At 38.3% G+C, this 19050-nt stretch overlaps 1 protein-coding gene across 9 annotated transcripts in view; it reads left to right on the top strand.

Moving 5' to 3' along the window:
* EPB41L4A (erythrocyte membrane protein band 4.1 like 4A) overlaps positions 1-19050 on the top strand; it is a 130642-nt gene that overhangs the window by 84342 nt on the left and 27250 nt on the right. For 5 of the 9 annotated variants that reach the window (XR_001920685.1, XM_018072882.2, XM_018072886.1 and 2 more), the window contains exons 10-14: positions 1903-1994; positions 2957-3034; positions 7198-7343; positions 13302-13383; positions 18347-18430. Coding sequence is in view for 8 of the 9 variants with exons in the window: in XM_018072882.2 (XP_017928371.1) it covers positions 1903-1994; positions 2957-3034; positions 7198-7343; positions 13302-13383; positions 18347-18430 (482 nt within the window). In the remaining variant the exon portion in view is untranslated. The remainder of the gene's footprint in view (positions 1-1902; positions 1995-2956; positions 3035-7197; positions 7344-13301; positions 13384-18346; positions 18431-19050) is intronic. The other 4 variants (XM_018072883.2, XM_018072889.2, XM_018072884.2 and 1 more) reach the window with 3 other exon arrangements.

The following is a 19050-nucleotide window of genomic DNA, read 5'->3' as shown; positions in this document are numbered from 1 at the left end:
ATCATGAAATCTGAAGCTACTGTTCTGCTATGTGTAAGATATGCAAATGTGAAGTACCTCTTGACATGTTTTCTATAAAAATTTTAAAATGTAAAAATGCATTATGATCTTTCAGTGGGCAGACTCTTTTTCTCGTTGTCAGAGAAACAAGAGCAATATGGTTATTATTGAAGTAACTTATTTTTCTCCTCAACAATCTTCGAGAGTCTTCAGGAATCTTGAATTATATTTTTTATAAATTAAACTTGTATTTGCTATAAGTTAAACTGTGTAATTCCTGTAAATGAGAGATGGTGACCCCATCAAAACTGAAATTGTATTTAGAGGAACTGTAGGAATGTATTTATGGGAGTAATGTACTACAGAATCATTATATAATACGCATAACAGAATCAGATGAATGCTGGGTTTCAGCATTCTCAGTGGTCGTATGTTCTACTGTGCTCCCTGTACTCTTCTTTCTTCATGTGATGTCCTGCAGAGGAAAATGTGCTTTTGAGGGGAGACTAGAGGATGATTTTTGTTCCTTGGCTATTCTGTGGGACTGTTCCATCCAGCCACTTAATTAAAATAAGGCATGGAAGAAAGTAAGCTCGTGTGTATGTTTTCAATTTGTGGGGGTTTTTTTGGTGGTTATTTTTGTTTTTGTTTTTTTTGGCCAGTGGATGAAATCTCAATTATTCTAACCACAGGTGCAAAATTCTATCTTTTTTACTGTTATTTGTTTCAAGATGAAGGAAAGACTGCTTGAGGAGGGTAAATGTGATTTTGTGAGGCTGCTTGACAGCTGTTAATAGAGATATAATCTTTTTTTATTGTTATAGGTGAAATTTTGAATTCTAGAGAACATACTGAATTAGTTCACAGTTTGCAAGGTGCTTGCAGTTCATCATACCTCATTAAATAGGGAGTGGGAGAAACCTGCCAGAACTCTGCCGTATGGATGGCACTGCAGAAGTACAACTAATGCAAGGGCACAGATTTCCTAAAATCAGCTGCTGACAGTGGTATGAATCATACTGCTCAGTTTTGTTACAGATGGTGGTGTAGTACGCTGAGGTCTCACACTGACCTGAGTGGGACTAGTCATTCTTTGTGCAAATCACAGATACAAACCTGAGCACTTAAATTTACCGTGTAACAAATACATGGAAGTGTATTATTTGTGCACATATTTGAATGTTTAGCCTGATGAAAACAAGCAGCGTGATGTGTCTGTTCCTTCATTTTGTCTTTTGGAAGTATTTTGTAGTTTATATATGTTTCCCTTCTCTTTTCTCTGCCAGTTCCCGGAGATTAGGTTCTGAGCTGTGAATATTTTTTTTCCCTTAAGAGATTTTAAGGTGGATTTTATGACTTGAACATTTTTCCTAGCATTTTTAATTATTCTGAGGTTAGCTTTTTTTAAAAAAAATTCCATTCCCCTCTTTTTCCTAGAACCTTGGTTCTTCTTATATGTATATTTTGTGCATTTTCTGTCGTTTTGCTTCATATTAGTTTATCATAAATTTTGGATTTCTGTGTTTCTTTCTCTTATTCTTGCCCTTTTGTAAACTGTTAAAGAGAATATTTTTGAATGACATCTGAGCTGCAGTTTCAGAAAACATCAGAAACGTAATTTTTGAAAAAAAAAATTGTGTGTTTTAATTAGGAAAAAAACTGAATCTGCAAATAAGAATGAAGGAACAGAAGTGTTTCTAGAATCTCATTTCTGTTTTTCAAAAAGTAAACCTCTTTTACATAAAGAATTCTACAGAATTATAGAACCTCCTTTTCTTCACATTGTTTTCTTTTCTTGTGTGGATTGATAGGAGATGGTTGATTCTTGTGTCCAGCAGATGAGATTCACTTCACTGGCAGAATCCCTCATAAGAATACTGATTTGTTTTGTTTTGTTTTCAGTGCAATGAAACTTCCTTCTTTTTTGAAGCACGTAACAAGGTCACCTGCAAACATCTCTGGAAATGCTGTGTAGAGCATCATACGTTTTTCAGGTAAGTGATAGAGAAACTGTGGTTTCCTTAGGGCCACTACACTGAATGAGAACCTTATTATACATACAGAGTGTTGTAACACAGGCTTGCTGTCTGAAAACACAGTTTTACTTGTGGTTATAGAATGCTCTTAAAAACTGACTCCTTCCCTTTTCTTACAATGATGTGAAAGAGTGATTTTAAAATAGGGTAATTTGGTGGTTTCTTTTATCTTAGCATTCTTTTAAAAACAATATTTCAGGTTGCACAGACTAGGCTTTAACAGAAGTGTCCACAAATGTATATGGCAGGATTTAAGCTGCCATATAGATTTTTACATATTTATCCATCAAATTTTCTGTAGCATCATTGACTTGAGTGAGGCCTTTGGATTTCAGACACTACTATTTCCTACAGTGCGCAGAATACTGGTTGGTTGGTTGGTTTTTGATTTTGTTTTTTTTTCATAGAAACTCACTGAATTTCCATAATGTTTTGCTTACTTATTGGAATGTATAAAATCTTCCCAGTAGTGCACATCTCAAAGCACTTTATTTTACTGTTGCAAAAATGCCAAGAGAAATGTGCAATGTCTAATTAGAACCAAAGTGTACTTGGGGTTTACTTTAGCAGTGCTGTAAAGTAATAAGCTCAGAATCCCTCCTTCAGTGTCACTACTGTGGCATGGTGGGTTTTCCTGCTTCTGTGAAATGTTAAGTGAAAGGCTGCTGGTGCGAGCAGTTTACACTTGACTCTGAAATAAAAAGGTATGTAGTCAAAAGAGGAGGGGATAAACAGGTGGCTTTGGGAGACTCTCAGCCCCAAAAGAGTCTGTCTGGAGATAGGGATGAAGAGGAACTGGCAGAAAATAATATTTTTTTGAGTCAAAAGTTTGTATTCTCTTTTCTTGAATTGGGAAGGGAACCATAATTGAGACCTAGCTATGTAATTTACTCTGTTGTTTTATTTTTCAAACTGCACAGAGTGCCAGAGAATGAATCAAACTCTCTGTCAAGAAAAGTCGGCAAGTTTGGATCCATAGGTTATAAACATCGGTACAGGTGAATTTATGTAATTGTTTAAACTTCAATTCATTCCTTCTTCATTCATTCTTTTCTCCTCTTTCCTTCCAATGAAAGAAAACTCCACCCAGACTATGACCCAAAGCAGTTCTGAAGACAAAGCATGAATCAGGGCCATTTTAACAGGCTCTCCTTGGGAGTCTGGCAGTTTGGGGACAAATGTAAGTTTCTTCTCATTCTCCAGATCCCCAGAACTGGTTAAGGTCCATAGTCAAAGTGAGAGCAGCCTTGGAAGTGCTTGAAATCAGTATCTCCCTATAGGTCCTGAAATTATGTTCATATCCTGAAGGGGTTTTCCTGACAAGTAGGGAATGCCAAAACAAGGGTGTATCTTTTCTGAGTGGAATAGGTGGCAAAATTGGGTGAATGTTCAAGCCTATAAGCCGTGAAAGATGCTGTAAACTTCAGCCTAAGAGTGTATAGGGAGCACTGTTTTCACCATCACTGAAGAAATACATAGATGAAATACATGGATCATAATGAGTAAGGTTGATTAAGTAAATCATTAGTTGGGCAGATCTTTGTCACTGCCTGTGGTGGTTTGAAAAACCTTTTCTCTGGTGTAGTAATGGTTTGCCCCACTGATAATACTGGACCAATCAATAGTCCACGTGCGCCCTACAGAAATTACATACCCACAGAAACAGAAGAGAAGGGTGTGAAGATAGTGTAGAAGGTAGGTAGCCATGATCTGAGCCGCAAGGAGGCAGGGGGCCAGTGAGCCCCTCTGGGGGCCAAGGGCCCCCAGCCCTCAGCTGAGGCTACGGGAGACCCGGTAGAGTGTCAAAGCTGGAGCGGGTCCCGTAATCAAGAGCTGGAAGAGTTTTCTTACTGTCAGCAGCAGCAGAAGACATTGAAAGCAGCAGCAGAGCAGTCCTGAACAGAGACAGCGATGGCTAAAAGCCAAAAGATAGCCAGTAGCAGTGAGATAACGTGAAGCTGGCTGAAAGACGCAGAGATGTTCCTGCAGGAGGGAGAGCTGGCAACAAAACAGAGGAAAACTCAGCAGAGCTGGTTTACTGTATTACTTTCCCAAAAGACTGTATTACTTTCCCAAAAACCCAGAGACTTCCTGAAGAGGAGGGGTGGACTTCCAAACCCTTAGGGAGTCCCGAAATGCAGCAGCAGCTAGAGAGAGAGAGAAAGGGGCTGAAAATCGTCCTGAGAGCTGAGCCAGGATGGAATGCAGAGGAGGTGGCTGTGCCCTCTGCTGCTGCTGCTGTTTCTATCACGCTGGTGAGCTGAGACAGAGCAAAAGAGCTTTGGTAAGACTGAACTGAAAGCTGCCATAAATGCTCTAACCCAAGAGAAGTGAAGGTCTCCAAGGAAAGTCCCCCGAAGGCTCGGGCTCGGGGTTGGAATTTCCGCAAAGTAAGAACAAAAATCTTGACTGCCATACTTAAATCTGCTGCCTTGGAAAAAGTGGAGGACACTAACCAGTGCCACAAGAAAACTGAAATGAAGGAACTGTGGCCTGAGAAGTGACAGAAAGATTTTCTCTTTTCTTCTTGGACTTTTATTGAAGAAAAGGAGAAATTTAATATTATGTAAATATATATGTGGGTGTAAATAAACCTCTGTAAATATTTTCCCCTTCCCCCAATAACGAATGGTTGTGTTTTGTCTGAAAACTCTCCACATGAGGTGAAGAGAGATCAAGTCCATACCATCACTAAACCCTCTCACAGGGGCAAACTGTGGGAGGGGGAAGCTTGAACTTAAAAATTAGATTCTTGGGAGTTTCAAACCACCACACTGCCTCTTAGGAAGACTTTTGTGAAAACAAGTCTGAAAACAGTTTCTCCAGCAGCTCTTGAATTGCAGTTAGTATCTCTGGTAGGTACTAATAGCTGTGTGTAATAGTAACTCTTTTACATTTACTCTCAATCAATCAGAATTCATACTCAGCTGTTACCCTTGGATGTAAGATCTTGCTTGTAGTGCCAGTTCTGAGTCTGAGCTCGTGTGACTGAATCTGGTTTTCAAAAAGGATTACTGTATGTATTCTGTAATCCAGACTTTTTGGGTTATCACATTATCTGGCATGATCCAGCTTCTCCTTTCTGCAGATAACAGGGAAATGATTGTACAGCCTTTTGGGTTTCTTAGCTGGATCCTGACCTGCATTACCCCATTTGTAACAGCGAATAGAAGTTCATGGGAGTACTGCAGATGAACTTTCTGTGCTGGACCATTTCAGCAGATTGGAGCAGGGCACTGGTGCTGGGGAGGAGAAAGCTTTGAACTGACAAGAACTTTCCAATAAATTAAAAAGAAAACATGCCATGAAACATTTACCTATGTCTGAACTGTCGCTCTTGGTGGTGCACTTAGGTTAATCTTATTTTTTTAATAAATTTCCAGGGTGGCCTGTGATATGGCTTGCCATGTTGGTATGATGGGCATTACTGACAGCTGTGTTTACAATCTTAGTTTTATCTAGAAAACACTAAAGTATATATTTCCCTTCTAGTATGAAGTCCTCCCTGTATTGCTGCAGTGATTTCTTGTGGAGTCCCCCTGACCTGAGTGGGTGTTCTAGTAAATGGGGGTTGTTAATGATAAATCGGTGCAGTAGTTACAGCATTTTCATGTTATTTGAGAATCTTTTCTTTGCTTTGCATATCCATCAGCTTTGACTGTCTTCCCTCTTTGCCTTCGGACTCTGTTGTAGCACGGAAAGCAGTGACAATGTTGTGTATCTGTACACATCATTAGTTTAAAGCAGAAACCATAATCCCACCATTCGTCTGTGTATGTGTGGGGACCATAATATTGTCTTTTGGCTGGTCTTTTAGGTTTTGGTGTGATGTTTTAATTTTTTGTTGTTGTTTGTTTTGTTTCTTGTTCGTGTTTGTTTGTGTGTTTTGAGTTTTGTTTTTGTTGTTGTTTGTTTTGTTTTTCTTTTTGTTTGGTTTGTTGCTGCTGCTGTTGTTTGGGGGGGGTCTTTTGGTTTTTTTGTGTGGGTGGGGTGTTTTTAATCTTGTAGGTATTTCTCATTATGTGGCAGACAGTTTTCAGGAAAGCACTTTCCTTGTCTTAAGATCAGGTACTTTGGAAGTATTAGGGGGAGTGGAAGATCCTGTTCCCAGATGTTTTGTTAAAACTACTTCTTCTATTTGCAAGTGCTTTCTGGCTAACTTGGGAGCATCCATTAAAATGAATACAAAAAGAAAAAAAGCATTACTGTGATGTAGTGTTAGAATTCAGGAATTTTTGTCCATTAATTCTTTTACAAGCTTGAGAAGATAAAATTTCTGCAGTGCTGACTACATGTGTGGGGCTATTGGTGAAAATAGAATCAGTATTTAATGGAGTCTATTCACATAACTCAGGAAGTCTCCATATGTAAAACCTATATAGCTGCTCAGTACTTTCTAGTACAGTACCTGTTACTTCAAAATCATGAAACTGCAGATGTCAAGGGAGTTAATAGTAAAACTTACTTGTTTCGTGTAGTAAGTTTCCAGAAGCAAAAACGGAGTTTTGGGGAGGAATATGAGGTCTATTTTACATTTTTTTGATGAATGCTATATTCTGCTTAGTCACATGGAGAGGAACATTAAATGAGCATAAAATAGTGTATTTAAACTTAATAACTTATGTAAGTTGTGCAGTGAAGAAGAACCTTACTGTAGGTGGGAATCAGACTTTTACTCAATTTGTTATAGTTTGGGTCTGGGCTAGTGAGAGTCCTTTATTACAGTTTGTTTTGCAGTCTTTGAGGTTGTCGTTCTACATCGCAGAGAAGTATCCCCTTACTGGCTGGAACTGAATAATATTAAATATGTTTTCCTGAGGTGAAAACTTACAGAAAGAATTCAGGAAGAAATCAAACTGCTTAAGAAAGTCATATTTTAGAATATTTTAAGTTAGACAAGCTCACACTATTTTCACCTACTCCTAACAAACCAACATTTTGTTTTAGTGGCTTAACTCCTCTTGAAAGTGCAAAATATAGAAGAGGTTGGCCTAATCTCTTGATGATTTTGCCAACAACTGATTCAACCCAAAATTCAGGGTAGTGCTACTCAGCAGAACCAGAGGTGGGATGAGAAGTGAATAGCAACAAAACATGCTACCCAAAACCCATGCAGCTTTTTCCCAGTCTAAAGATCCTGTTTCTTTGATAACTTTTCCAGGTGTTTTCCCATGACTTTTTTTGTGTTTTCAAGTGGCAAAACGTCTTTGCGAATGACCAGAGACCCCTCAGTGCAGCTCCCGCGGCCTGACCAGAGCATTGAAAGAAGTCGCAGCAAGACTTACCCCAAAAGAACACAACAAACAGGTAAGTCTTTGTCTAGTCAACCTGTGGAGGGATGTCTTATTTGATCTTGGGTTCATTTTGTCTTCTGCAGTTTACTCAGAACTGCTGCAGCATCCTCAAAGGTCTCTCAGAATGGATTGTGTCTTTTGCCTTAGGTCAGTGTTTATATCTAAACCTAACAGGGTATAAAAACTCCAGTTGCTGTGGTTCAAAGATGATAAAACCCAATGTGTGTAGATCTAACGTAAAGGCTGAAAGGGAAGTTTGAAAACAGGCAATGACAACATGTTTCTTTTCAGGAGACCTGTCTATCACAAAAGAATTTTATACCCATGTGTCTTGGTTAGTATCCCATTATTCAGGCTGTTGACCCAAGGCGTCTCTCTTGTGCATCCTCTTCTCAGTTGAAGAGCAGTATCCCTTTACTTTGATATTAAGTGGAACAGAAGTTAGTGCCATGCCCTTGGCAATTTTAACATGTCTCAAATGTCTGAGCTGGAAACCTATTCTGCATGCTGAAGATGTCAGGGAAAGCTGGAAATTTTTACAGGTGTTAGAGGAAGTGTGTAAGATTAAGCATGGATCACAGGAGTCATGCCTAGAATAGTGGATGTTTCCTGGAATTTAGTAATAGAGATGTCAAGCTGCAGTTCTGTGTGTGATTACATGGATATGCTCAGCTTCATCTATGACAGAAGTCACACGAATTTTAGTTGAACTTGTACATGGAGTTAAGTGTGTGTATGTGTCTTAACCGTTTGAGAAAAAACTTGTCTGGGCTTTAAAATATAAAAAATATTTATCTTTATTATGGGTTAATATGCCCCTATAAACTTTTGAGAATCTATTTTTGAGTAGAGAGTAGACATACATCTCTGTAAACCTCCCATGTTTATTCTGGGTGCTGTCTTTTGACTCAAAAACAAAGCTAGTGTATTCTGCCTTTTGGCTGTGGTACGTCTTGAAATGTAACATAATTAAAAGTATAGTCCTTGGAAAATAGGAGCAGTTTACAACATTTTTCTTTTTAATTTTTATTTTAGTTTATTTCGTTTAGCGTAAAAAGAGAAGGATTGATTTGCTTTCTGATTCTGTTATCTTTTTGTTGTGTCTGCCAATGTGAGTGGGTGCCTCAAAGGTCAAGAAGCCATATACCCTTGGACTTAGTGACTTGGACTTTTGTTCATCTGGACTGTCCTATTCTTAGGGTAGGAGTTCAAGCCAAACAGCTTTTCCCACCCCATTAGTCCTCAGTTCTGTTGTGTGGAAATTTGTGTGGCTATTGAGAGGTAAAGTTGTCAGGTCTTAAATTGAAAATAATGTTTGCCTTAGCACAGGCAGCAAAAGTCAGTCTGTATTGCTGCAAGGGTGTGCCTCTGTTTTGCTTTTATGTGTGTTGTGCTTATTTTTTTTCAGTCTCTTTGACTGAAATTGTGAGGAAAACTGAAACCTTCCTGTAGTCTCTTCTGCTGATGTAACATGATGCAGAATTCTGTGTTTGCTCTTCTGGTGAATTTAAATACTCTGTTTCACTTTAAAATGAAACAGCTGCTTTGTCACCATTTTACTTATATGTAGTCGTGTAATCTCTATCACTCGCCTGGATGTTTTGCTTTTAGTTCAACTTAATTGATTACCCATGTGTTCAAGTGTGCAGTTATTTTCCACTAAGGCAGGTGCATTATCTCAAATGATATTAATGTTAAATAAATTTGTTTCATTTCCCACTCAAAGTATGGGCTAAAGGAACAGAGCTATGTCATTCAAATTCCATCTTTCCCTATAAATAAGCATATTCTGTCATCTTTATTTTTCCATTTTGTCTTTGGCTATTCACAGTGATAAACCCTGAATACTCTTTCTCCATTTAAACAAGACTTTCAGAAGCTGAATGAAGACTAATGCTACTTCTCCTCCCTGTGTCAGAAAACGTGACAATCTATTACATGTCACTAGAATAAATCCTTCCCTTTTCACCGAAAATTGTTTTTGGATATAGCAAAGTCCATTTCACACAATAAATCAAGACTGTTTGATACATTTTAAACATAACTTGCTTAAATATATTAACCCAATGTAGATTTTATTTTACAGACTAATTTTTATCTTGGAAATTACCCTGGTGGTGTAATAAGCTTTATGAGTTACGTAGAAGTTTCCCTGACTGAAATGTTTGAGAGAATAATATGACATTTCTTTTTAAAATAAATATCCCTCTTGCATAATGAGGTTCTGCAGGTGGGTATTGTTGATGGTTAGTCCTTTGTTCTTGATGTTTCTTTTCTGGTATCGGATAACAGGATTAAATATGCCTTGCTCAACATTTTAAACAGGGTGATTTTAGTTTTGCATGTATTATATATTTCTTGAGGTATTTTCTGTGAAATGCCACTTGAATTAGGATCCAACTGGACATGGCTTATAATTTAGTTTTATGGAATGAAAATCAGGGTTCCATTTATTTTTCCCAAATCCAGTAACAACTTACAAATTGCTCTTTCTTCCACCTTTACTGAGCTCAGCATCTTTCCTCACTTGCCTCTTGACTTTTTTTCCTCTTTTCTTAAGACTGCAAAATAAAGTATATCGAAGGCTTCCATTCTGCAGCCAGTTCAATTAGCCTTTCTGGTTTTGGTTGGTTTTTTTCTTGTCTGTTGGTACCAGTAATGGGACCAGCCACAGCAGTGTTTTTGGGGACAATTAGAACAAATGCATGACTGTAATATATGCAACTGGCACTGCCTCCATCGTATAAATGTGTATGAAGTGCTAAAGCCTCCAGCCTCTGGCATCTCATTAAAATCTTTTCCCTTCTTTCTTTTCATATATGTGTTCTGGTGTTATAAACAGTTGTATGGTATGTACTTTTTGTATATATTCTTTCTGTCCCCTGAAGGCTGAGGTTTAGCTATCTTTTGCAGAGCTAAGCAATAAAGTTTCCTTGTCTCTTTGGTCCATTAAAGTATGCTAAACTCATTAGGACTGCAGCCACTTGGTGAACCCTGGGTTAAGAGTTTGAGTAGGTGCCAAAATAATGATAGAAAGTATTATTTGTATTTTCAGTAAAAATATTTGGCTTTAACAGAGGGATTGAATAATGTGAACAGAGAGAAACTATCTTTCTTGTATAAAAGCCAGTGCTATTGATTGCTTCCCCTGATAGCATAGGCAATGCAGACAGTTTGGCTTCAGCATGGCAGATTATTTTCCTAGAATCCAGATTACAGTAGTTTAAAATGCAGTAACCTCCATTTTGTCACTTGCTTAATCCATTTCATATCTCAGTTGCTCTAGGGTTAGTTGAAAAATCAGATCAGGAAACTTCAATGGCTATGCTTTTATATCAGTTTTAAACTATGTTTTTATGTTAGTGCATAGGAGTTTTTTTGCTGTATGTTCAGGCTGATGTTCAAGTTGGTGTTCAGTTAGAGAAGGGTTTTTTGTTTTGTTCTGTAAAGTCAAATAAGTGAAATATGTGTAACTTGTTTCATTTACTTTTCTCCCCATTTCATCTGAAAGAGAATTACAGTTGCATTTTGCAGTAATTGCAAACCATGAAGTCAAACAAGATCTCTCGTTATTCTGCCTTACCCTCTTAGGGCAAGGCTGATAGTGTTCAGCTTTCCCAACAGTGTATAGGGTGAAAGCATTCATTATTCTTTTAGCTGAATGCTGGACATGAAAAGCTTCTTGGGAACATCCTTTCAGGGCAAACACTGATATGGCCAGACCTATTGCCATGGACCTGAGTTTATTCAGCGATGGAAAACACATTGCTCAGGGTTTGTTGTTGTTTGGTAGCTGAGGACTTGATTTGTCCCTGCCTTATACTCTGGGTATTTGTATAAACTGGTGTAAAAAGTGCTGCCATTCTGATTTAAAAGCCAGGTGGAGAACTGGGTGTGGATATTACAATTACAGTACTGTCTGTATTATAATAATCCCTGAGCAATCACCGGCAGTCACAGTCTCTGCTCTGACTAACGCACACACTGCCACAGATACCTGTCATTACCCTGCTTCACCAACCTCAGTCATGGTAGGTAGAACTATTGGTCTACCACAGTCAAAAAGTCATAAATCTTTTCCCAGAAAACTGTGAGATTGGGTTTGAAAGTTAAATTTTTAGGAAATGCATCTTGGGATGGTTTCATCTGTTTACTTATTTATTAACTTTGAGCTTTACACTTTAAAGTGTAATTACTTTAGATCCCTGGTTTTATAAAAGGATGGATGTGACAACTTCTGCATTTCATGTGTGGGGTGTGAGATATGCAAACCCTTGAGGCTACAGGCTTGGAAACTGATATGAAAAATAAATATTATCACAGAGTAGGCTGTGACAGTCCATTCATTTTTACAGGCTCTTAGTAGCACATGGTGCAAAGCATGAGCTCCTACTGCATGTTTTCCATTTGATCACACCGTCTTTGCTCTCATGACTAGGTTTAAATACAAACAGATAACATCAGTTAAATGGCTTTAGTTGATAAGAAACAGGCATGACAAGCTAACTAGCTTGACTGACTGCTATGGTTTTGGACACTTGAGTTTTAAAAAATCTGCTTGAATTGAATGCACAAATCAGCACTAAGATAGCCATAAAAGGGAACTGAAGTGTATGCATTCACCTTATTGGGAAAGTTCAGTACAGACAATACTGAGAGCGCCTTATCTGACCAAAGGTAAACAACGAGGAAAACCTCCTACAAATGAGATGTTTGAGATTTCTGGCTATCTAAGGTATTTTGGAGAGGCCTATTACCTTGGCATGCAAGAAACAGTGATGTAGATAAATTATTCCCATGGTGTTAGCATTTGGACAGTTTTTCTGGAATCTATTCTTTTATATTAAGTAATCTATATCATACATAGGTTGGTAGAACAGTATTGTAGTTAGTAAAAGGTACAACAGGTGGTACATACTGTAAGTGTGGACAGAAAGCTCCTGATCGAGCTTGTTATTAGTACAAAAGAATTGTACAGCAAGAGCTTTCTTTTTTAAAAAAATCAAATCCAAGGTCCTTGTTGTGGATAACAGTGATATCAAACACAGCTGTTACGAGATCTTGTCTTGGTAGAAACCTATTTCATATTTCTGGGTAGATTGTGCCTGTGTGCAGTAGTCACTGGTATGTTGTCTTCAGGTTTTGTATCTTTGGTTTTCCCTCAAGTAAATACTTGTTAAAATAATAGAATAGAAACCAACAATGAGAAGCACCTGCTTCTTTTTTGAGGACTTACTAGGGCTGGGTGCTCCAAAAGCTGATGTGCTGAAATTAGTTCTTTTGTTTGAAAAAGTCATATCTTTGCTGATTTCAATACTTTGGTGGACCACGCTATTATAGTGGTCCATGCTATTTTATCTTCTGGATTTGATGGCCTGGGAAGGGCAAGCTAAATGTATCTAGATGGAAAAAAATATGGTGAGAAGTCCTGAGATATCCTTGTAGTTTAACTGTGACCTAATCCATTTTCACTTCATTAGCAGTACCTTCCTTAAAGGTTGGAAGTTTCTGCTTCCTGTTCTTATCTGCTTTATATTTATTTATTTGTGATTTTTGGCTGTAGACATTTTTCCGCTTTTAGAGGTCAGAGGAAGAATTACTGGGAAGTGACATCATAGCTCCAGTAGGTGCTCTCTTCACACCTTTCTTCTCATTGTTGACTGAGCAAGGAATTCCTTTCTGTTGGCTATGACGTAATATCCCTTTGAGAGCAACATCTTCACACTTTGTCTTATGTGGAAGAGTAATGAATACACCCCATGTTAAACTTTCTTGTGATCTGGTACCATTAAAATTAAGGATGAGACACAAAAGTGTGATCCTTATACACCCTTAGCAAGTAGAGCATACACCAGATATCTTGTGTGTCATTTTATTTCTCATGCTGCCCTGTGTTCAGTATGTTGTTATGCTGAATAGATGTGCAAGCATTTATGCTACAGGACTGTTCTGTTTTTGGCTCTTTTTTCAGGTTCTAAAAACATGAGCCAGATTACAACAAATGGGGAAAATGAAGGAACCACCAAAATTATTGCACCTTCTCCAGTGAAAAGGTGTGTATACCAGCATTTCCTTACAGCTTTTAAGAGATTTCATATTGCATTGGATAGAGGAACACATTTAGTAATATTTAGTAACAGTTTATCCTGCCCTTGAGTTCAGTACCATCTGATCTGCTGTCAAAGGTCAGAAAGTGTTGCCCAGTAATTGATTTTGTAAAACCCTGATCTTCTGATGAGTGTGGAACAGGGATTTCAAGAGACACAGGGTTTGGAAACTGTAAATCAGCACAAGTTAATGGGAAGGCAGACAGTTCTGGGTTTAAATAGGAAAAAAACTGTTAATGACCCAAAGGGCACTGGTCAGGATAGTCCTACTAGTCCCTCGCCTGAGAGCTGTGGGCTGGCTGTCAGAGCCCTCAGGGCAGGGGTCTTCTGTCACTGAACTAGGCAAGCTGTGCTTGGGGTGTGTGGGCAGGGAGGAGCTTAGCACGGGCTCTCCTCCAGCACTGCTGTTAATCTGGCAGTTGATTAGCCATTACACTGTTCAATTCCTACAAAACTCATGCGCGTTTCTTCCTGATCCATAGAAGTAGTGATTTGCCAGGGCTCCTCTGAATTTGTGTGGTCTGCTGTGTCTAATTATTAGTGCTGAAGTGCACATCTCTAATTATTAGGCATATTTGAAAGCAAGAGGTAAGGCTCAGTTCCAGAAAGGAGTTTATATACCCACCATTAATTTTAGGTGGAATTTGTTTGCCTGAGTCAGAAAAAGAGTGATCTGACAAAAGAATGAGTCAAAAACTCAACACCTCACTTTTTTATTTAGTTACCTGAATGTCTGTCTCTGCATCCTCAGTAACCCTGACAGTTTTGGGGGTTTTTTTGTTTTGTTTTTGTTTGTTTGTTTGTATGGTTTTTTGTTTGGTTGGTTGGTTGGTTTTTTTGTTTTGTTTTTGTTTTTGTATTTGTTTGTTTGTTTGTTTTTGTTTCTTTGTTTTTTTTAACTGTGTAACTCTGAACTTGTCTCTGCAATGAAGGTATGGGCGTCACAGGCTAGGTATCTGGACTGACGTCTAAAGAAGGGTCTAAAATATTTACGACAAAATACTTAGTGAATAGTGTTTTCTATTGCCTAATATTTAGAACAGTTGATCTCCAGAAGAAGAGCTGTGCTGATTTAAAGGTAAACCGGCAGGGGAAATAAACCCAGCTCAAAAGAGAGATTATAAGTCACAATAGCAATTTAATAAAATAATACAATAAGTACGATTATACAGACAAACAATTGGTTTTAACCCACAAAACCCAAATGTATAACCCAGCACCCTGGAGCATGAACAGAGTGGTGTCCATTGGGTCCCCTGAGTCCAAAGTAAAAGGAGAGGGGAAAACCTCTTGATGAGAGTGCTGTTGCAGTCTGGTCGAGAGTGATGGTTGCAGTTTGGTTGAGAGCAGTGGTCTGCAGTCTTCCTCTGGATCCCACGAGTGGTTAAAAAAGTTCCAAGACCCTAAGATTATATATCCTCCAGTTCAGGCAGGAATGCTCAGTACCTCCCTCAGGGCAGGGAGTTCCACAAAGGGTGTGAGGACAGGAGCATCCTCCTATCTCGCAGGCCTCTTAACACCCAGTTTATAACCTGAGGAGTCAGGCTGCTCTGGGCAGATGGTGTAAATGGTCTATTGATAACAGTTTCTGGGAAATGGCATGGAAGGCAATAGAATACACAGTTTGGGTTACACCCATCCAGTGATGAACTGGTCCCAGCTGTTCTAACTAGGACAATCCATATCTCTTTTCCCCCCTTTTTTGTGTTTTTAGAGTATGTTTCTTCCTCATTTTGAGGGAAATTGAATCCAATATTCTTAGAAAATAATGATTATAAGTTAAAAGAAAGTTTATGATTTTCATGCTGAAGGGAGGTCACTGAGCAGAAAACAATACAGAGGTATCTAAATAAAGGGAGGGCATAAAGAGGACAGAGCCAGTCTCTTTCCAGTGGTGCCCAGTGACAGAGCCAGAGGTGATGGGCACAAACTGAAACACAGGAGGTTCTCTATGAATATCAAAAAACACTTTTTTCCTTATGAAGATGACTAAGTACTGGCACAGGCTACCCAGAGATGTTGTGGAATCTCCATTCTTGGAGAAAATTCAACAGCTGTCTGAGAATAGTCCTGGACAATTGAATCTGTGTGGCCCTGCTGGAGCAGGCAGTTAGACCAGATTATATCCAGAGGATCCTGACAGTCCCACCATTATGTTGTTCTGGGATTTTTTAGGAGAGCAAAAGATACAGAGCAAGAGGTACCATTATTCCGCAGTGCAGAGATGACCATATTGGGAGTCATGGGAGCCCTTCACTACAGCTTGTGCTCCGAATGCTGTGTATGAATTTTTACCAATGAACTGTTAAAAAGAAATGGGTAGGCAGGCTATAGAAGATGAAACAAAATAAGGGGCTCTCAACATGGCAGCTTTAAGGTTTCTGGATTTAGTTTCTTACCTTAACAGTCTAAAAGCAATTCATAGGCAAATTCTTACTGAGTCATGGTTTTTAACAGTGTTAGTCACTTCCACCAAAAAAATAAAAGTGTTGGAAGATGTTTTTCTTATAGAATTTGGTTTGTTTTTCCCTGTGTCTCTGCCTGACCATGTAAAAAACCTTTCAGGTCTGCCGGGCTTAGTATATGTGACAGCCAGCACACAAAATTTGTAAAGCAAATTTGGTAGTTTGCTCCATCCTGTGTAACTCTTGCATTAATTGTCAGTCATGTTTGCAAAGCCTTTTTAATCAGCTCTCACAAGCTGACTTTTCATAGTTTAACTGTATCTTATTCACTGTTGAGATACGTTGTTGATTGCACATGCATGAATTGTATAAATTCAAAGTAAACCATAAAAAAACCCCCAACAACAGTAATCTCACGTGAAATTCAGATCCTAACCCTTTCAGATACTTTGAGTGAACTCAGTACCTTTTGCAATTGCACCCCTTTTGCAATTGCAATCTGAAGAGCTGCCGTGCTCTAGCTTTCTATCTGTAAAGAGTGTGTCTGCTCCAAATGAATAATGGCCTAGGAATTTAATGCAGTAAATTCACCTCCCAGGTAATTTCTCTGTCTCTTTTTTAAGATTTGAAAACAGCGTTCACATTTCTTTGAGTTCAATATCAGTATTGTTCAGTAGTTCATGCTGTGCAAAATCAATTGCTTTTTGCAATACAGGACTGAGACATATTTGCCTGAGTTATTTGCTTTGTCTGTAGTAAGCACATATTTCTGAGCCTGGGAATAGATTGTATGCACCTATGAGTCAATGGTTAGTGGATGCAGTATTAAGAAAATGATTTACCTGATAAGGTGTAATTTAATTTCTTTTCCTGCTGACTCATTGTAGCTTCAGATTTTGTTCACTATGTGAAAATTAAATGATTAACTCAGTGACCCGTATTAACCAAAGGCTAAGGTTAAAAGTGGATTAGTGAGTTAAGTAGCCATGATTCCTTCATAAAGCTGAGTCTGTCACCTCCTGCTCTGGGCAAAGAACTCCAGCTTATATTTTCCTCTCAGTAAGCAACTGTAAATCTTTTATTTTTTCCACTTGAGTTGCACTTTGTAATGATATGATGTATTAATGATTGTACTGGGCTACTGTTAGTAATAATTCCTGAAGACCTTAGTGAAAATCAATGTGGCTGCCCAGTTCTGCATCAAGTGAACTGCTTGTTCTTGTAGAGAGATGGTGATACAGGAAAACCATGCATGGCCATTGGCAAGGACATGGGTGCAAAAGCGTGCTTCAGCTAAAAACCATTCTCCAACATTTGAAGTGGCAGTCCATCTGGGACCATTAATGGTTAGAAGCTGTAAAACTGGACACTGTGAGAATTATGGGAGTACAGGAAGAATTGGAGTATCCTGCTGGTTTTGCCCCCATCTCCTATAATTATGAGAGACTGGTTACAAAGACTGATAAATCTCTCAAGCTGGTGACTACCTTGACTGTCCTGGTACATCACCTTTCAGCAGTCAGTGAAGTCAGCCCTTTCACATTGTTAGTTAAAACAAAAGAAAACATAAGGCTTTACTGGGCAGGGAATGAGAAGAATATGCCACTCAGTGAAACTATGAGCCTGTGGTCTGTCATTCTTTGAATAGTTACTACCCCGTGCCTTTGTTGCTCCCATCGTAAAGCAGGTACTGTAGACCTGGAAAAATGGTAGAGAAATATGAATAAGGATAATCAGAGGTATGTGATGACTCCTATACTGTGAGAGATGAAATAGTCTGTGATTCTTTCACTTGGAAAAGAGATTAGATAGTTGTTAAAAATGTATATTAAAGAACTATGGTGTTCAATTTGTGATTACAGAATCATCATTCATAGGGCTGCTTTTTTTTTTTCTATAATCACAGAAACAGTGAGCAACATAGGGTGGAAATTTTGAGCCAGGTGGAAGTTTTGAAATAAAATTAAATAATTGTTTATGCCACAGTTAAATTGGAGCATACTTCTACCAGGCACTATTTATGCCAAAAATTAAAAAAATGTTCAAGAGGGTGTTTAAGTAAATCCATGGAAGAAAGTATCATCAACAGCTATGTGAAATAAAAAGCAGATAAAGCCTCTGATTCAATAATCTGTTAACTGCATATTGTGGAAGACTGTGAGAGCATATCATGTGTTTGCCTTGTTGTTAGACTGCTTGCCTAAATGTCTGTTCTTGTTTATTCTGAGACAACACTGACCATTTTTCTGACTCAGTGCCACTATAATTATAAACTCGTAGAGCTCATTTTTTTTCCCCCCTTATGATCTCTCTTTCTAGGAGATATTTTTCAACATAGCACCTGTTTGCCCTCTTTCACACAGCAGACAAATAACTAAATGCCAGAATGGGTCTCTGTAATGCCTTTAAAATTAGTTTTAAGAGGTCAGTGTGAGAGAAAATGTGATTGTATGTTGTGGGTTTAAAATATATATATATATATATATATATACACTTTTATTTAGCTTTAAAAAGATGAAAAATGAAAACAGTCCAGAAACCCAAAGAAGTAAATCAAGTGCTCCATGGGAGGAAAATGGTCCACAGAGGTAAGGCAGGGCATGATGTCTTGGATATTGTACCATGGTAAATATGCCACAGCTGTAGGCTGAAGGATATTAATATATTAGTGTGTTATTGGGGTCATCATAAATCTGTATTGCATGTAAGTAGATAGGTTCTGTCATGGATATATAAGCAATAAAAATGAGGAAAGTATGTGTAGGAGGAGGTGATCACTGAATGAAAATCACCAGCGGCTTTCCACAGGGGTGTCTTTTGGGGCACCATGATGATTTACCCTTTGTGCTCCTTCTGCAAACATCAGTAGTTTTCAGAGTAAGGACAAAGCGGTGTGTAAATACTCTTTTGATAGGATAGACCTTTTTTTTTGTTGTTTGGTTATTTTTAAAGAAGAAGTGGTGTCATCTTGTCACATTTTGGCTCCAGTGCTTAAATTGCGGTCAGGACAGCAGGAAATTTGATTCTGCAGGAGTTAAAGAATGATAGGATTGAGTTTTAGCATGTCCATGCATTCTAAAGGACTATGCAGTTTTAGACACATAAGCAGACTCTATGTTGCACAGGGGCTTTGACAGCTTCTAATAATAATTCTCATTGAGATGAACTGTGGGAACTTTTCACCTGTGCAGAGCAGTGCTGTAATCAG

This window comes from Manacus vitellinus, unplaced genomic scaffold (genome assembly GCF_001715985.3).
Source record: "Manacus vitellinus isolate BGI_N305 unplaced genomic scaffold, ASM171598v3 scaffold_23_pilon, whole genome shotgun sequence".
In the NCBI taxonomy this organism is placed as follows: Eukaryota; Metazoa; Chordata; class Aves; order Passeriformes; family Pipridae; genus Manacus; species Manacus vitellinus.
Note: the sequence above shows the minus strand (reverse complement) of the source record. Positions and strands in the feature narration are given on the sequence as shown.